The sequence below is a fragment of the Salvelinus fontinalis genome, chromosome 14 (genome assembly GCF_029448725.1).
Source record: "Salvelinus fontinalis isolate EN_2023a chromosome 14, ASM2944872v1, whole genome shotgun sequence".
Classification (NCBI taxonomy): domain Eukaryota; kingdom Metazoa; phylum Chordata; class Actinopteri; order Salmoniformes; family Salmonidae; genus Salvelinus; species Salvelinus fontinalis.
In genome coordinates this window covers 38129058-38147794 of record NC_074678.1, presented here as the reverse complement: position 1 = coordinate 38147794, position 18737 = coordinate 38129058, and the positions used below count along the sequence as shown (strand labels likewise).

General features: G+C 41.4%; 2 protein-coding genes across 2 annotated transcripts in view; one reads left to right on the top strand and one right to left on the bottom strand.

Moving 5' to 3' along the window:
• Positions 1-609, bottom strand: part of LOC129869320 (fibronectin type III domain-containing protein 7-like) — a 36650-nt gene extending 36041 nt beyond the window's left edge. The window contains exon 1 of the mRNA XM_055943663.1: positions 556-609. Within this exon, the coding sequence (XP_055799638.1) occupies positions 556-609 (54 nt within the window). The remainder of the gene's footprint in view (positions 1-555) is intronic.
• Positions 610-7205: 6596 nt separating this feature from the next.
• Positions 7206-17986, top strand: LOC129810777 (syntaxin-binding protein 3-like). The gene is made up of 19 exons (XM_055861649.1): positions 7206-7287; positions 7942-7991; positions 8244-8325; positions 8955-9031; positions 9191-9263; positions 9377-9477; positions 10129-10277; positions 12518-12626; positions 12922-13046; positions 13696-13794; positions 13885-13942; positions 14073-14138; positions 14382-14462; positions 14576-14711; positions 14985-15091; positions 15327-15428; positions 16161-16246; positions 16717-16865; positions 17324-17986. Exons 1-19 carry the CDS (start codon positions 7242-7244, stop codon positions 17422-17424), a joined length of 1797 nt encoding a protein of 598 aa, XP_055717624.1. The 5' UTR covers positions 7206-7241; the 3' UTR covers positions 17425-17986.
• The last annotated feature ends 751 nt before the right edge of the window (positions 17987-18737 follow it).

Below are 18737 nucleotides of genomic sequence, written 5' to 3'. Positions count from 1 at the left end.
TTAAGCCTTGAGACAATGGAGACATGGATTGTGTATGTGTGTCATTCAGAGGGTGAAGATTTAAGTGCCTTTGAATGGGGTATGGTAGTAGGTGCCAGGCGCACCAGTTTGTGTCAAGAACTGCAACGCTGCTGGGTTTTTCACACTCAACATTTTCCTGTGTGTATCAAGAATAGTCCACCACCCAAAGGACATCCAGCAAACTTGACACAACTGTGGGAAGCATTGGAGTCAACATGGGCCAGCATCCCCGTGGAACGCTTTTGACATCTTGTAGAGTCCATGCCCGACAAATTCAGGCTGTTCTGAGGGCAAGTCAATATTAGGAAGGTGTTCTTAATGTTTCGTACACTCAGTGTGTATTTCTCATGAGAGTCGCTCTAAGGACAGGTTTTCTATCTTCCCTTATACTGTACCTCAGATGAGAAAGAAAAACAGAACTGGCCCTGGATCAGAGATTAGTAACAGTATGTAATGAGATCAAAACATAATGTATAGCCTATTGTTTCACCAAGGTCTCGTAGGAGACACTGACTCATCAATGGTCTCTCCAACCTCAGCCTTAATAATGTACACAATGTTGGGGGTCAGAGAGTTGATGCAGCCCATCACAGAGTTAGCACCGAACTGGGTAAAGGCATCCAGGGAGTTCTTGGGGATCGCTGTGATCTTGTAGGAACTGGTTCCTGAGTATCTACTCCATCACACTGTCATACTCTTAGATGTAACCCTGAATATCAACACTGTCATTTATATATGAGGAGAGAGAAAGAATCAGAGTTACTGTATTCATATCTGGATCAAATGACAAAATATTATAAACTGGGTGCTATGAGCCCCGAATGCTCATTGGCTGACAGCTGTGGTATATCAGACCGTATACCACGGGTATGACAAAACATTTATTTTTACTGCTCTAATTACATTGGTAACCAGTTTATAATGGCAATAAGGCAGCTCGGGGGTTTGTGGTATATGGCCAATATACCATGGCTAAGGGCTGTTTCTAGGCACTCCGCATTGCGTCGTGTGTAAGAACAGGCCTTAGCCGTGGTATATTGGCCATATATCACACCCCCTCGTGCCTTATTGCTTAATTATAGCACTACTAGTGCATACATGTACTACAATATATTATAATTTATTTTAATAATCCAGATTTTTTTATAAATCCACTTTCATCCAACCATCATTATATTCTGTAGTTGAAAAATATAGACATTTTAGTAATGTACATGTAATGTTGCAAAAAAATACAGTGCATTCGGAAAGTATTCAGACCCCTTGACTTTTTCCAAATTTTGCTACATTACAGCCTTGTTCTGAAATGGATTAAATTAAATGTTTTCCTCATCAATCTACCCACAATACTACCCATAATGACAAAGTGAAAACAGATTTTTAGAATTGTTTTTACATTATAAAAAATACAAAACAGAAATACCTTATCCCACAGTTGACAGAGCATGTGAGCAATCGGGGGAGAAGGGCCTTGATCGAGGAGGTGACCAAGAACCCGATGGTCACTCTGACATGGCTCCAGAGTTCCTCTGTGGAGATGGGAGAATCTTCCAGAAGGACAACCATCTCTGCAGCACTCCACCAATCAGGCCTTTATGATAGAGTAGCCAGATAGAAGCCATTCCTCAGTAAAAGGCACATGACAGGCCACTTGGAGTTTGCAAAAAGGCACCTAAAGACTCTCAGACCATGAGAAACAAGGTTCTCTGGTCTGATGAAACCAAGATTGAACTCTTTGGCCTGAATGCCAAGCGTCACGTCTGGAGGAAACCTGGCACCATCCCTACGGTGAAGCATGGTGGTGGCAGCATCATGCTGTGGGGGTGTTTTTCAGCGGCAGGGACTGGGAGACTACTCAGGATAGAGGGGAAGATGAACAGAGCAAAGCACAGAGAGATCCTTGATGAAAACCTGCTCTAGAACGCTCAGGACCTGTCAGGGAAAAATTACATACTTACCTGATTTGTTTGATATTAATAGTAAACGGTTATATATTTAACTAAGAGTAAAACTGGCCTGCTAATGCTAAGTTTTTATGCTGTCCACTCTAGCACCCTGCAGCTAGTCTGGGTGTTGAGGACATGGGTTTTTACTAGCGATAGCTTGAAGCTGACGATTGATGTCTTGGTGATAAAAAAACAAACAGACACATTCCAGTCTATCATTATTCGTGCATGTGAGACATATGTGTCATGACGTGGCCCTCTTTGGGTATAGCGAGTGCCTTCCCTCTCTCCCTTTTACACCCAGGTTCTGTTATCTCAGTTCGTGAATTCCTGGAGGAGACTCTCTCCTCACGCAGTAAAGAGAGAGAAAGCTTCACAGTAGAACAAAGGAATTTTTTTCTACATCACAGAACTTGAGAACTGAACAATATCCATGTTTTGGAGAATTTGTAAACGGTCGGGGGAGAAACCGGCTACGACCGGTCCATTTTGTTTTATGATTGTGACCTCAGGAAAGACAACACAGCCACATTACCATAACTCTGTTTATACAGAAGCCTCCGTTATGAGGCTTGCATCTAATTATTGTATAAAATTAATGAGTAAAGATGAAACTATTTGTGAAATTGTGTCATGTGATTTTAAACCGTTAATGTGAGAGAATTGCATTCCCTTTAAAGTTTAACTAAGTCATTGGCCCGCCCCATGAGCACAGACATTGATCTGGCGTCATGTGACAGCCCTTTTCTACTGTTACGAATATAACCCCCACCTGAAGGAATTCCCTTTAGACCATGCGTACCTCGATCACAGAGGGGGCGAAGGTTTGAGTAGAGACCATAAAAACCTCAGTATAAGCTAAGGTTGTAATAGTTGTTGAAACTCTGAGACTATCGATTCCGACAGAATAAGAGCAAATCTTCAAATACTAATTACTAGTCTGCAGCTAGAAGTTATGTCGACCTGAAATGCGAAGACCGACAACCGCCGAAACAGCTGTTCTATAAGAACATTTCTGAATGGGACTCTGAAGTATCCATTCTAACCATGAGAGACTTCATGGGAGCAGAGACGATCAGATGAACTTTCCAACAGAAAGACGGACGATTCCAACAGAGATCACGACGACACACTGAGCATAAAGATATATTAAATGCAATTATTCCCAATTGAGTGAGCATTCATGTGCAAAGGATTAGCATTTCAATCAATATAATTATCAACTGTGTAGTGACTTTTGTCTTTCGCGCCCTTCTCAGTCCACACCCACTTCCCTTTGTCTACCAAGTCGCCATATCGGCTTAGCTCACTAGGGAACATCCCCTATCATTTCCTTGTAGCCATACATACCATACCTAAAATCACCATCCACTTGATATCAAATCAAATCAAATGTATTTATATAGCCCTTCTTACATCAGCTGATATCTCAAAGTGCTGTACAGAAACCCAGCCTAAAACCCCAAACAGCAAGCAATGCAGGTGTAGAAGCACGGTGGCTCGGAAAAACTCCCTAGAAAGGCCAAAACCTAGGAAGAAACCTAGAGAGGAACCAGGCTATGAGGGGTGGCCAGTCCTCTTCTGGCTGTGCCGGGTGGAGATTATAACAGAACATGGCCAAGATGTTCAAATGTTCATAGATGACCAGCATGGTCAAATAATAATAATCACAGTAGTTGTTGAGGGTGCAGCAAGTCAGCACCCAGGAGTAAATGTCAGTTGGCTTTTCATAGCCGATCATTAAGAGTATCTCTACCTCTCCTGCTGTCTCTAGAGAGTTGAAAACAGCAGGTCTGGGACACGTAGCACGTCCTGTGAACAGGTCAGGGTTCCATAGCCGCAGGCAGAACAGTTGAAACTGGAGCAGCAGCACGGCCAGGTGGACTGGGGACAGCAAGGAGTCATCATGCAAGGTAGTCCTGAGGCATGGTCCTAGGGCTCAGGTCCTCCGAGAGAGAGAAAGAAAGAGAGAAAGAGAGAATTAGAGAGAGCATACTTAAATTCACACAGGACACCGGATAAGACAGGGGAAGTACTCCAGATATAACAAACTGACCCTAGCCCCCCGACACATAGACTACTGCAGCATTAATACTGGAGGCTGAGACAGCAAGGGTCAGGAGACACTGTGGCCCCATCCGATAATACCCCCGGACAGGTTCAAACAGGAAGGATATAACCCCACCCACTTTGCCAAAGCACAGCCCCCACACTACTAGAGGGATATCTTCAACCACCAACTTACCATCCTGAGACAAGGCCGAGTATAGCCCACAAAGATCTCCGCCACGGCCCAACCCAAGGGGGGGGCTCCAACCTCACATTCTGTCTTTCTCTTCTTGATGTTATCCTTTTCTGTTATAGTAGTGCTGGTGTTTCTCTTGAATAGTTGAGAGAAGTTATTTGGGAACTGCTTCACGTTATACTTTCTTCTTTAACATATTTCTGATCTGTGTTGGTTGGAAAGAGGTAGAGGGTGCTCAAACAACGTGAGTAGGGGTGCAACCTAAAAATGTGTAGACATCATTGGACAGGAAAAGGTGCAATGCTCGCTCACCATAAGAAAATTCTTAGTTTGAGTAGACAAGTTTAAATGGTTGACAGTTCAGCGTTCAATGGCCTTCTTCAGATTCTGTGTTGGTTGAAATACTGTACCTATGTGTCACCGACCGCTGCAGCGAAGCACCCAATCATTGGCGTGGCCAGAACAGTTACCTGCAGGCAGCTGTACCTGTTAGTAGACTAGATCTGTTATAGAGGTTGCTTTGGTGACAATGCCACATAGGCTGATGGTTAAAACTGGCACAACTTCATTATAATAAACAACATCAACAAAAAAATATTTTTTATGGTGCAGTCAACATATTGGTATTAAATGATTCAAAATGGGTTTTAATCATATGCTACATTCCAGTGGTGGAAAGGGTATCCAGTTGTCATAGTAAAAGATACCTTAATAGAAAATGACTCAAGTAAAAGTGAGTCACCCAGTAAAATACTACTTGGGTAAAAGTCCAAAAGCATTTGTTTTTAAATATACTTAAGCATCAAAAGTAAATGTAATTACTCAAATATACTTAAGTATCAAAAGTAAAATTACAAATAATTAAAAATTCCTTATATTAAGCAAACCAGATGCCGCCATATTATTGTTTTTTTAATTTACAGAAAGCCAGGGGCACACTCCAACACACATAATTTACAAACGAAGCATGTGTGTTTAGTGAGTCCGCCAGATCAGGGGCAGTAGGGATGACCAGGGATGTTGCCTTGATAAACGTGTGAGTTGGTCCCTTTTCGAGGCTTACTAAATTTGAACCCTCTTATTAAAAAACCTCAGAAGAAGCTAAATCAATGGCTACAGAGGGACTTATCTTTAAAAGGTAGAGTCCTAATAACGAAGGCTGAAGGTATCTCTAGACTAACATATGGCGCTCTATCTTTATATCTTCACAGTAAAATAAGCAAGGAGATAGACCAGATGCTTTTCAACTTTCTGTGGAGAAACCGTACCCATTACATTAGGAAAACTGTTGTAATGAACACTTATGAGAATGATAGGCTACATTTTCTGGACTTTACTACCTTAAATAATATTTTTAAGATCAATTGGATAAAACAATTCCGAAGAAGACCCACTTCTATCTGGAATTTTATTCCTCATCATGTCTTCTCTACTTTTGGTGGCCTTAACTTCATGTTGTTTTGCAATTATAATATTGACAAAGTTCCAGTGAAACTTTCTGCTTTTCATCGGCAGGTTTTCTTGTCATGGTCCTTCATTTATAAACATAATTTTTCTCCACACAGAAATTATATATGGAATAATCGGGATATATTGTATAAAAATACTTCTTTATTTCTAGAATATTGGTTCCGAAATAATATCCTATTGGTGAGCCAACTGGTAAATGCAGAGGGGTTTTTACTCAGTTATAAGGAATTCCTATCACTTTACAAGGTCCCTGTAACACCTAAAGATTTTGCAATTGTTTTAGATGCCATTCCCTGAGGTGTTGCTCTATTATTCAGGAACGTGTCAAGACCTGACCCTCAGAGCCTACCTTCTATTGACCCTGTTGACTCATCAGTAGGAAAGATTTGTTTATCTTTTGGTCCATTCAACAACAGAGCGATACGAACCTTGTTTCAGCAGAATGTTGTATCTATCTATACCTTATGTCATGCCTTATTGGAATGGATTTATTGATAATATCTGTTGGAAAAAAGTTTAGATGTTGCCACACACATACCTACTTGTTAACAAAATTAAGAAAGTTTCCTTTAAAATTATTCATAAATATTATCCTGCCAACTACTATATGAAGAAGTTTAGGGAAAACATCAACTCAAATTTGTCATTTTGTAATGATCACCCAGAAACAGTGTTGCATCTTTTTTGGCATTGTATTCATGTAAGATAACTGTGGCAAGACATCAGTAGATTTATAATTGAACACTTTTATGAAGGTCTTACACTATTGTGGAGAGATGTACTACTTGGATTCTTTACCTACAATAGGAATAAGCTGAAACATTTTTATGTAATTAATTTCATTATGCTTTTGGCCAAATTTCATATTCACTAATGTAAATTTACAAACAAAAAAACAAATTTTCTTACCCTACAAAAAGAAATTGAACTGTATTTTAAGACAATTAAATACTCTACTAACAAAAAAGCTGTTAGAATTCTTATCACTTTACAAGGTCCCTGTAACACCTAAAGATTGTAGGTGTTAGGACATACATACATAGTGTATGAATGTCCCTTAAGGTCTTTGTGTAATGTGATATTGTACCCCCTAGCTCAATTGTCCATTGTATATATAATCTATATATACTTGTGTTCCCTCATGTACTCACAGTATTGATTTGTTGTTAATAAAAAATAAAAATAAATAAAAAAGAGTTGGACCCTTTTCCTGTCCTGCTAAGAATTCAAAATGTAACGGGTACTTTTGGGTGTCAGGGAAAATGTATGGAGTAAAAAGTAAATGATTTAGGAATGTAGTGAAGTAAAAGTAAACGTTGTCAAAAATATAAATAGTAAGGTAAAGTACAGATACCCCCAAAAACGTCTTAAGTAGTACTTGATAGTATTTTTACTTAAGTAATTTACACCACTGCTATGTTCACTATTCTGAACACAGAAAACTACAATTTCTCATAATTCGGACTACAACAAACTACTCGCGCGCAGTTGTCGACACTGATGACGCACAAAGTACGGGACAGGGCAAGCGCCAGTGGAAATTGGAAAAAAGAAACAAGATGGCAACTGTTTCAGAGCACGGGCTAAAAAGAGTAGTTTGGCAAAGTAAGTTAAACGGAATATGGCAACGTTTAGCTACTCAAAGTATCGGGATTATTTCGAACTAATAGCTACTTAAATTATGCTATTCAGTTGAACTTTTGCAAAGTTTTGTTGTTCTCCTCTGACTTGTGACAATGGAATGTCAACTAGCCATAACTTCTGATACGGAAGTTTGCAAACTAGCTAACGTTATGTGTCCGTGGCCAAAGAGTTCCGAGATTAACTTTAGTGTGTTCAATTTTGGGTGTTAATCTACTTGGTGATTACAACTGCGATTCTTAGTTATACCATATAACTTGTTTGCACATGAATAGCAATGGGGAACCCCATCCAATTTGGTTCGTTTGCTAGCCATGTTAGCCAGATAGCTAACTTGCTAACTCTAACTAGCTAGTTAGTAGCCGCAGCTGTTCTGGGCAGACGGCTAGGTCATTGTATACACATCATCATTGGTCAGTGCACTGTCAACAAATATGAAAATAAAATGTCTGTGTGGGTTGTTTGGCTTTAGATAAGAGAAATAAGATATGGAATTGTTTTGCCGGTTAGATCATTTGTGGGAGGGGGCAGCTTTCAGACAGTCTATAATAATGTAGCCTAGGGGCTGTCAACTATAACAGTACAGTATTTGCGAACTGACATTCTTCTTTCAACTAGGAATAAAGGAAACGATCATCGAGGATTGCAAGAAGTCAGAAATATGGAAGGTAGGAGGACTGGATCTGTTTATTGCAGACATTGACTGCATTCCATAGCATTACATAAAGCCCATGTAATGGGTTAAGTGCTGTATTCCCGACAGCATACTATCCAGTCATTGTTTTGATACAATACTTTCTCAAGCAGCAGTGTATGCTATGCTGATGACGTACATCTCTATTGTCTCATGTGCCACGTACAACACTGACTGAATCAAAAGGTGTCTTCATATCAAGGTCATAACAGCTTTTCTTTCTCAGATATTGATATTGGACCACTTCACCACCAAGCTTCTGTCTTCATGCTGCAAAATGTCCGACTTGATGCAGGAGGGAATTACCAGTATGTCGCACTAATTGAAATGATAATTTCCATAGATGTCTACTGCTTAGCCTTGTCTCCGGTCATTAGGGATTGTAACTATGATTTCAAACCATAAATATTACTTTGGTTGTAATTGGAGAACTACATTGCAAGTGGTGGAAGTTTTCACACATCAAAGTGACACTTCTGTTTCATGGAGTGGGGGTATAGAAAATATTAGATCCCTGTAAGGCTGTGTTTCGTTTGTGTAAGATGAATATAAGAATGTGTCCCCACCACAGCATAAGAATGACTAACATATAGTTAGCTTAGAACTGCTTATGTACAAATTGCCCAAGGCTACTTTGATTATGTTTTAAAGGCCCAGTTCAGTCAAAAACGTAATTTAATCCACACTTATTTTTTAATAATACTGTAAAATTGTGAAAATTATGTTAATGCCCTTTTAGTGTAAGAGAAATTGCCCTTGGCTAAGAAGCTATTTGTGTGTCCTTTTGACCATTTTATTTGAAAACAATCACAGTGAGGTACTTCATTGTTACCCAGAAATAATTTCATATTGAGATTAAAACAGGACCTTTAAAACAGTTAAGTGGTATTATTGATATCTGCACCATGACCTGAAATGAAACTGAATTTTCTCTTAGTTGTGGAGGACCTCTACAAAAGCAGAGAGCCTGTACTAGAAATGAAGGCTATCTACTTCATGACCCCGACAGCAAAGGTTCGACATTAGATATCTGTACACCATACCCCACTTCAATATTGAAATGTCTACATTGATCATCATTACAAACAAAACAATACAACTGTTATTCATGTGTACTAGGTTTGACAGTGCTGTGAATGTGTTTTTAATGAAATATTTCCATACTGTGCTTAGTGTGTGGATGCCTTCATTGGTGACTTCAAGTTGAAACCCAAGTACAAAGCAGCATACGTTTATTTCACTGACTGTAAGTATATACTGTAGAAAGGAGAATTTAGTCTTGATGCAAATCATTAGAAAAAGGGAGACCAATTTCATGAGTTGATTGTAAATTCTGGTACTCAATTTTTTTCCCTCCAGATTGTTCGGATGAGTTGTTCAACAAAATGAAACTGTACTGTGGAAAGTATATACGTGTCTGTAAGGAATTAAACATTTCCTTCTTGCCCCAGGAGTCACAGGTAAGTGGTTGTTCTTCTCAGGCTTTCTATAATTATCTGGTTTTATTCCTGACACTGACTCTTACAAAATCACTTTTACCATGTTGGTTAGATTATTCATGGTTGTTGGTCTGTGAGTGTCTGCTGGTGCTGGACTTCAGTAGGGGAAGAAAGGGATCACAAAACACTGCAAGGGCATTGCTTTAAAACCTTTATGATGTAATACGCTGAGGCAATCTGTCAACGCTATGATTCTCTAACGGAAAATCTGAATTGTGTAATACTTGTAGGTTTCATTATATTCAAAATTCCAGTTTTATTGGGTGAGAGAATTAGATATTTATCAGTTAAGAATGGAGGACTATGGGAAGATTTAGTCAGTTATTGTGTGTTATTGGCACCTAGTATTTGAGAGTGAAACTGAACACAATGAACTCAGTCAAAAAATCTTGGCATTCATAAATGGCACACACACAATGACATTTCTGGATGCTCCTCTCATCCATGTGTAACATCATAATAATCCTATTATTAAATTAATCTGAGTACAAACAAATCACCACAATACAAAGTTAATTTACAAAGAATCATTGCTACTCAAAATGTTGGTTCAAATTGAGAATTTTCTTGTTGGAATATCTGATCAGAATATAGCAATCCTTTATATTTCAGGTGTTCACTTGTGATAACCCTGGGGCCTTCCGCAGTATCTACAGCCCTCACTGTAGTCAGGAAAAAGAGGAGACATTGGAGACTCTGGCAGCCCAGATCGTCACTCTCTGTGCCACGCTGGACGAGAACCCAGGGGTCAGATACAAGAAGTGAGTCAGGGAGAGGAGATGAGAGCTTCTGCTTTCTCAGTTTACACCACTCCTGACACAACTCCTTTTCCTCAGCCCCCAAGCACAATCTGAGTTTTTGATTCTTTATGGGAATATGTATTACAAAGACCGAAAGGAATTGCATTATATAACTGTCGGATATAATATTTTTACTATAAACGTCTAAAGTGTTCTGTGGCCACACCTTGATTGTTTACTCATAGGAAAGAGTCAGTCACTGACTTCCACAACATTTGAATGAATAATCATCATACACTTTGTCCCCCACAATTAAATTGGGGAGGGGACTGTGGATCTGCCTCCGTACGTTTGTTCGCATGTTAGTCACACACGACATCTCAGACAGCACTGGGCCGGTTTGGACGAAACTTGGGTGAATGATGCGTCTTGCCATAGAGATCCAGCCTTTACAAAATTACACTGATTGGCCTGAGGTGGGAGCTATAATGATTAACTGAAATTTGTTAGTCACGCGATTTCTCAATTGGCCAATCATTTGTGGGGGGTAACATGTTTAATGTTGCCTTGTTTATATATATACACTGCTCAAAAAAATAAAGGGAACACTAAAATAACACATCCTAGATCTGAATGAATGAAATATTCTTATTAAATACTTTTCTTTACATAGTTGAATGTGCTGACAAATCACACAAAAATTATCAATGGAAATCAAATTTATCAACCCATGGAGGTCTGGATTTGGAGTCACACAAAATTAAAGTGGAAAACCACACTACAGGCTGATCCAACTTTGATGTAATGTCCTTAAAACAAGTCAAAATGAGGCTCAGTAGTGTGTGTGGCCTCCACGTGCCTGTATGACCTCCCTACAACGCCTGGGCATGCTCCTGATGAGGTGGCGGGTGGTCTCCTGAGGGATCTCTTCCCAGACCTGGACTAAAGCATCCGTCAACTCCTGGACAGTCTGTGGTGCAGCGTGGCGTTGGTGGATGGAGCGAGACATGATGTCCCAGATGTGCTCAATTGGATTCAGGTCTGGGGAACGGACGGGCCAGTCCATAGCATCAATGCCTTCCTCTTGCAGGAACTGCTCACACACTCCAGCCACATGAGGTCTAGCGTTGTCTTGCATTAGGAGGAACCCAGGGCCAACCGCACCAGCATATGGTCTCACAAGGGGTCTGAGAATCTCATCTCGGTACCTAATGGCAGTCAGGCTACCTCTGGCGAGCATATGGAGGGCTGTGTGGCCCCCCAAAGAAATGCCACCCCACACCATGACTGACCCACCGCCAAACCGGTCATGCTGGAGGATGTTGCAGGCAGCAGAACGTTCTCCACGACGTCTCCAGACTCTGTCACATGTGCTCAGTGTGAACCTGCTTTCATCTGTGAAGAGCACAGGGCGCCAGTTGGGAATTTGCCATTCTTGGTGTTCTCTGGCAAATGCCAAACGTCCTGCACGGTGTTGGGCTGTAAGCACAACCTCCACCTGTGGACATCGGGCCCTCATACCACCCTCATGGAGTCTGTTTCTGACCGTTTGAGCAGACACATGCACATTTGTGGCCTGCTGGAGGTCATTTTGCAGGGCTCTGGCAGTGCTCCTCCTTGCACAAAGGCGGAGGTAGCGGTCCTGCTGCTGGGTTGTTGCCCTCCTACGGCCTCCTCCACGTCTCCTGATGTACTGGCCTGTCTCCTGGTAGCGCCTCCATGCTCTGGACACTACGCTGACAGACACAGCAAACCTTCTTGCCACAGCTCGCATTGATGTGCCATCCTGGATGAGCTGCACTACCTGAGCCACTTGTGTGGGTTGTAGACTCCGTCTCATGCTACCACTAGAGTGAAAGCACCACCAGCATTCAAAAGTGGCCAAAACATCAGCCAGGAAGCATAGGAACTGAGAAGTGGTCTGTGGTCACCACCTGCAGAACCACTCCTTTATTGGGGGTGTCTTGCTTAATTGCCTATAATTTACACCTGTTGTCTATTCCATTTGCTCAACAGCATGTGAAATTTATTGTCAATCAGTGTTGCTTCCGAAGTGGAGAGTTTGATTTCACAGAAGTGTGATTGACTTGGAGTTACATTGTGTTGTTTAAGTGTTCCCTTTATTTTTTTGAGCGGTGTGTATATATATATTTGACTCTGCTGTTCTGTTAGTAAGAATTTTTTTGTAAGGTGTATCAGAAACAAACAAAAAATGACGGTCATAAACTATATAACTCGTGCATAACCATGTATTTTGTTAGGGAGACCGTGTTGGAGAACACCATTCTGGATAACGCCAAACGGCTAGCAGCACTGGTGGATTACAAACTGACTAAGCACTACGATATGGATGACAATGGCAAGAAAAAGGTGAGGCGGACACCTTGCCTGTTGTCAGCAGGGAGTTGACACAATAAATAAGGACTTAACTGGGAGCATTAGAAAATATGATATGGAAATAGCTAGAGATGACAGACACCAGCCAATAGGCTACATAAAGACTATGATGGTATTGCCCTAGATGTTGTTGAAGTATTTAGTTGGAAGGTCAGCATGGTAATTTGTGTTAGTTTGTGAGGCTAGTGAGGCCAGCCACATACTGTAATAGTACAACACTACAAAGTAATTGACACCTCTTTCTGTGTGTGTTGTGTTTTCCCCTCAGGGAAAGACCCAGGCCCAGCTGTTAATCGTAGAGAGGGGCTTTGACCCTGTGACCCCCATCCTACATGAGCTGACCTATCAGGCCATGGCTTACGACCTTGTCCCAATCAAGAACGACACCTACAAGTGAGAACCCAGCTCAGTCCCAGTACAATTTTTTTTTATTCAGATCCCCATTAGCTGATGTCTTGGCGACCATTAGTCCTGTATGGCTCAGGTAGAGCGTGGCACTTGCACTGCCAGAGTTGTGGGTTGGACTCCCAGGGCTCCCCATATATAAAATGGATGCACGCAATGACTATAAATCGCTTTGGATTAAAGTGTCTGTTGAATGGAATATATTTATTATTATTTAAAAAAATATATAATATATATTATTAGTCTTCCCCTGGTCTGCTCTCCCTTAGCGACCATTAGTCTTCCTCTGGTCCACTCTCCCTTACTGATCATTAGTCTTGCTGTAGTCCACTCTCCCTTAGCGACCATGGTCTACTCTTCCTTGAACCCCTGCCTTGTGTTCTGTTTTCTTGTTCTCACTTGTTCTGGAATGTCTGAATGGGTCAAAAGAAATATGACAGACTTTCTGTATTTATTTAGAGGATAGCTGCACAGTAGCTGCTCCTAAGACATTTAAACAGTAGGAACAAAGTAATGTCTCTTTTGGCTAGCTATGTACTTTTCTATGTGCTGTATACTGTAAACATAGACATACATATAATCCACCGCCATGATGATGTAAGACAAACGTTGTTCGTTCACTTGTTTCTCTGTCCAGATACAAGTCTAAAGATGGTTCTGAGAAGGAGGCCCTGCTGAATGAGGATGACCAGCTGTGGGCCAGACTCAGACACATGCACATTGCTGAGGTGTCAGAGTAAGTATCCATTTTAATTTGACATTTTTTTTAAACCTCTGAAATAGTTATACTGAAGATAATTTGTTAACTATGTGCTTTATATTCTAGACAAATACCTAAACTGGTGAAAGAAATTTCTGCCAACAAAAAACAGCCAGATGGAAAGGTAGGTGGCCATTTTAGCTTCTCCCTCCACCTCTGTTCTACATGAAACTAGAAAGAGTTTCTGTATCTGGTTTTGTCCTCTCCCTCCCTTGAATTCCCATCATTATTTTCTTCTCATCAATATTTTCTAGATCACAATAAGCGGTTTATCCCAGCTTATGAAGAAGATGCCCCACTTCCGCAAGCAGGTTGCTCAGGTACGTAGCGCCAGGTGATCTGTTCCGCTCTGGTTAGCTCATTCTGATTGGTCTGATGGGGTTGGGTGTGATGCCTTCGAGGCCCAGTGTCATGTAGTGCCTTCTTCGCCTGGTCTCTATGGAAACACTGATCATTCCCCTATTATGTGACTGGGTTTATATGGAAATTTAAAGCTGTTCACTTATACTGCCATGTGATTTTTAGAATAAAAAACATCAGCCATGTTTCAATGTCAACCACAGAAAACAGTCCATCTGAATTTGACTGAAGACTGTATGAACCACTTCCAGAAGAACGTGGAGAAACTCTGCAAAGCTGAGCAGGTATGTTTTATGCTGTCTCATATTATGGCCAAAATGCTACTGTTGTACTGTACATGTCCCTTATGTATGACCTTGTGCTTTCTGAGTGATGTTATGTCTTCGCTGTTCTATAGGACCTGGCAGTAGGGTCTGATGTGGAGGGTGTGAAGGTGAAGGACCCCATGAGGACACTGCTTCCTGTCCTGCTGCACCCCCATGGTACCTACGACAAGATCAGAGCTGTTCTCCTCTACATCTTCAGCCTCAACGGTGGGTCTGCTGCTCTGACTCACCCTCCGCCTTCACAGTCTGTCTTTATATTTACATGTGATCATTTAATCGCTTTTATATGGCATCTATTACATTGAAAATGTAATGAGTCTACGGTTTGAAAATGGAAAGTCATTCATTCCTTATTTGCCCCTTAACTAAGGTACCGTTGGAGCTTCAGCTATAGGAATATTCTTTCAATAGAATCTCTTTTCATTTGAACTTTAGTCAAATACTCTTTTTTTTAAATATTTTATTTTTGGTTCTGAACAGGAACAACAGAGGAGAACCTGAACAAACTCATCCAGCATGTTAAGATCGAGGAGGATCCAGAGTTCATTCTCAACTGGAGAGAACTGGGAGTCCCAATCATATCGTCGGTAAGTGAGACTTATAGGGCATACTGTACATAATCTGCTAGATCTTAGCCTGGCTCATAGCCCAGGTGGATTCTATAGTACTATCAGTGTGTATTGTATAGTAGTGTGGCACTTCACTAGTTGTATGTGGTTGTGTACTTTCTTTCAATTCTCCTTTTGTATCTTCTTACCTTTTTAAACAGGGCTTTTATTTATTGTTATGTTCCTCTTTCTCACTCTCTCCGCCTCCACCCAGCCGAGCTTCTTCCCAATGCGCAGGTCTTCTCGAAGGGACCGCACTCAGGAGGAGACATACAGCCTGTCCCGATGGACACCTGTCATCAAAGACGTGATGGAGGTCAGTGTTAATGATAACAATGATAAACCGTTTCCTTATCTCACAGAACAGAACTGTGTCACTTAGCTTTTCTCGGGGACAGGGGGAGGAAGGGAGGGAGTCACAGGAAGGGATGGGAACCAGGGCTCATATTCACAAAGTAGGAGTGCTGATCTAGATTTAGTTTAGCCTTTTAGATGTAGATTACATGGACAGGGTGGACCAGACCCTAGATCAGCAGTCCTACTCTGAGAAATGTTGTGGTGTTCTGGGTGACAGAAATTCCCTGAATGTTAAGGATGGGTGAGGTGAGTCAATGCAGTCTGTTTTGGATGTAGAGAACAGAGGGGGAGGGGGATAAAGGTTTTAGGGGTGGCCTTAGGGTCACAAGAGGGTGGTGGGATTAGGAAGAGGAGGGGAGGGGGAGGCCTAAGATATGTCAATCGGCGCTCAGTACACAGTCCCTTTCTGGGTCACTGTGCTACTTAACTCTGTCAATGGCGTCTGTGTGAAACAGTGGATCGAGGCTCTACAAGCGCGACCCATAACAATACAACTGATTCGGGATCAATTCTCCCAATGGCTGATACCAGCCTAAGTATAACTATTATGAACTAAAGCTAAGCAACACAACCAGCCTTGGACCTGCAATAAGTGACCAAACGTCCTGGGCCCATTGTCCAGTGACTGCCTTCCCACCATCATGATGACTGAATGAGTTGGTGTAAGAATACTTTTTGTGTGGTGTTCCAGGATGCTGTGGAGAACAAGCTGGAGACCAAGGAATGGCCACACCAGTCAGAGTGCCCAGCAGCCTGGAATGGCTCTGGGGCTGTCAGGTAAGATTCAACATTCTTTGTCACACAACTGCAGTTGGTGGTATTTGCTTTTGGTAAAGGGTGGTAACAAAAAAAGTGCACATGATTGACATTCATAGACTAATTGCAACCCAACGGATGGATTGGGTTTGAGGAAAGGGGTTATGGCTGTTACAGAAGGAGCGTTGGCACTCACACCTAACTCCATTCAGAGGCTTCTCCCATCCCTGGGGTGTGTTATGACTGGATGTCACAATGACTGGTCCAAATCGTTACTGCGTGTCAGTTACACAAGCTGATCTCTTTATAGTCTAGGTCTAGGATATGGTTCTGTTATAAATTACAACGCTTACAAATACAGATCTGATTAAGTAATGGAAAAAAATATGATAACTATTAACTAACTAAAAAATAACTAACTATTATTAATGATGGCTCTGAGTGAATTCCAATCTCTGACACACACCATCCATCCTTCTCTCCTTTCCCAGTGCCCGTCAGAAACACAAGGCCAGTTCTCAGGACGAGCGGAGGAGTGGCTCCAGGCTCATCATCTTCGTCATCGGAGGGATTAGCTACTCAGAGATGCGCAGTGCCTACCAGGTCACACAGTCCGTCAAGTCCTGTGAGGTCATCATAGGTGTGTAACAACAGCAGCAACTCTACGTGCTGTGCTGCAGGGCAGCGTGGGTGAATCTCAATCTCTTGTTAGTTGCATCCTCTCTCATCGCCTCCAATGTGATCTTCTCCAATGCAAGGAGAGAGGGCACAAAGAATTGAAGACTTTTGTAGATTCAACCAACCATTCTCATTGTCCTTAATCACTACAGTCCCAGTAACTGGACTATTGTAACTGCTGTACATAAATGGTAGTACAAAAACAGGAAGTATTGAATGGAAAAATAAATGAGCGGTTGGGTAGGCTGTTTTGAGTGTTTATCCGACTGGATAACACTTTATTTTTCCCTCTCTCCCTAAAACCAAAGTTGCGCCCCTGGTCTTGAGTGTCAGGCAAAGTAACACTACAGAATGTTCTTCATCTGTATGTCCTTTAATTTTGTTATTTAACAAACATGTAATTTTTTTTTTCTTCTCCAGGATCGTCCCACATTGTGACCCCCATGGAGCTCCTAGACGATATTCAGGCCCTGAGTAAACCAACCACCACCAAGGAGACCTTTACAATAGTGAAGGAGTGACCAACCCCGTACCCCTTCCCCAAACATAACACCCTCCCCCAAACCTGAGCACAGAACACTCAACTTCATCAATGGAAGACTGAAGGGAATTCATATTCTAGAGTTTAGTCATTAGCTATGTGTATTATTAATACTTAACTTTGGAACCTGGTGCATATTTGTAACATAACCGTTGTGCCCTACCCTAAAGTGCATTTATTACCTTTTTATCAAATCTGTGTGTGTGTCTCAAATGGCACCCTTTATTCCATAAAAAGTGCACTACTTTTGATCAGGGCCCATAGGGCTGCTGGAGAATAGGGTGCCATTTGAGATGCACGCTGTGTTGTTTTTTCTCGCTTTAAAACACTCAATGTTCCATGTTGGAAAGCTTCTGAGAAATGCTTAGAGATGTAATTTGGATGAAAAGATATGGAGCAAAGCTAATGTACATATGATGTAAGCACTGTCTGTCTGCTGCTAGCTAAATCCTCTCTCCCCTCCATTACTGTTTATTTTGTCATAGATTATTTACATTTTCTTGTATTGAACGGCTGATGAATAAATGGCCGACATGGTTCAATGGTGTCTTATTATTTGGAGTGATACTCACTTTGCACATACACCCCCCCACTTATTTTAAATACAATGTGGACCTCTTTGGGTCCCTGGGAACAGGATTGAGAACCACTGCTCTAGAGTCATCTACTGAAACACTCATGTTTTTTTTTTTTTACGTATGATTCATCACCAATAGCATCAATAATAGAAAGTCGATCTATGGTGATTGGGAGGTTTTGAGGAGACGTATGAAGCATCTGAATAACAAAGACAAAGAAACAGATCAACAGTAATGTGATCCTCTGTAGCACATGTACTCAAAGCCAATCTTCTCCCGTGGGCTGCTACAAAAAGGAAGCAGAGGTTCTATAGAGGAGGCAATAAGCGCAGCAGGGTTTTTTGTCTGAGGTACCTGGCGGAGCTGGGACCTGGGTATTGAGTGAACAAAGTGTTCTCATACCTGAAAAAGAGACAATGCTGCTGCCCCCCCCCCCCCCCCCCCCCCCCCCCCCGAGGATATGAGGCTTATATATCAAATCTGCCCTACTTTTAGCCAGTCTCTCCAAACAAATACAGTATCATAGCCATGTTTTGTATTGTGTCCATTGATTGTTGGAGGTGAATCATTGCATTGGCTTGTTTCGGCTATATATTTTCAGCACTTGTATTATACAAAAGGATATATATGATGGAATGGTATAGTCTGATCTTTAAGTGAGGAAAAAGTGAATGTAGGTAAGGGGACACTTGGCCACACAGACTTCTATAAGGGT

Bases quoted from the DNA above. Each gene is read 5' to 3' on its own strand.
- LOC129810777 (XM_055861649.1), top strand. From the start codon at position 7,242: ATGGCAACTGTTTCAGAGCACGGGCTAAAAAGAGTAGTTTGGCAAA. The intron at 7,992-8,243 runs GTAGGAGGACTG...TTTCTTTCTCAG, and splicing joins AGAAGTCAGAAATATGGAAG to ATATTGATATTGGACCACTT. The intron at 14,463-14,575 runs GTATGTTTTATG...GCTGTTCTATAG, and splicing joins AACTCTGCAAAGCTGAGCAG to GACCTGGCAGTAGGGTCTGA.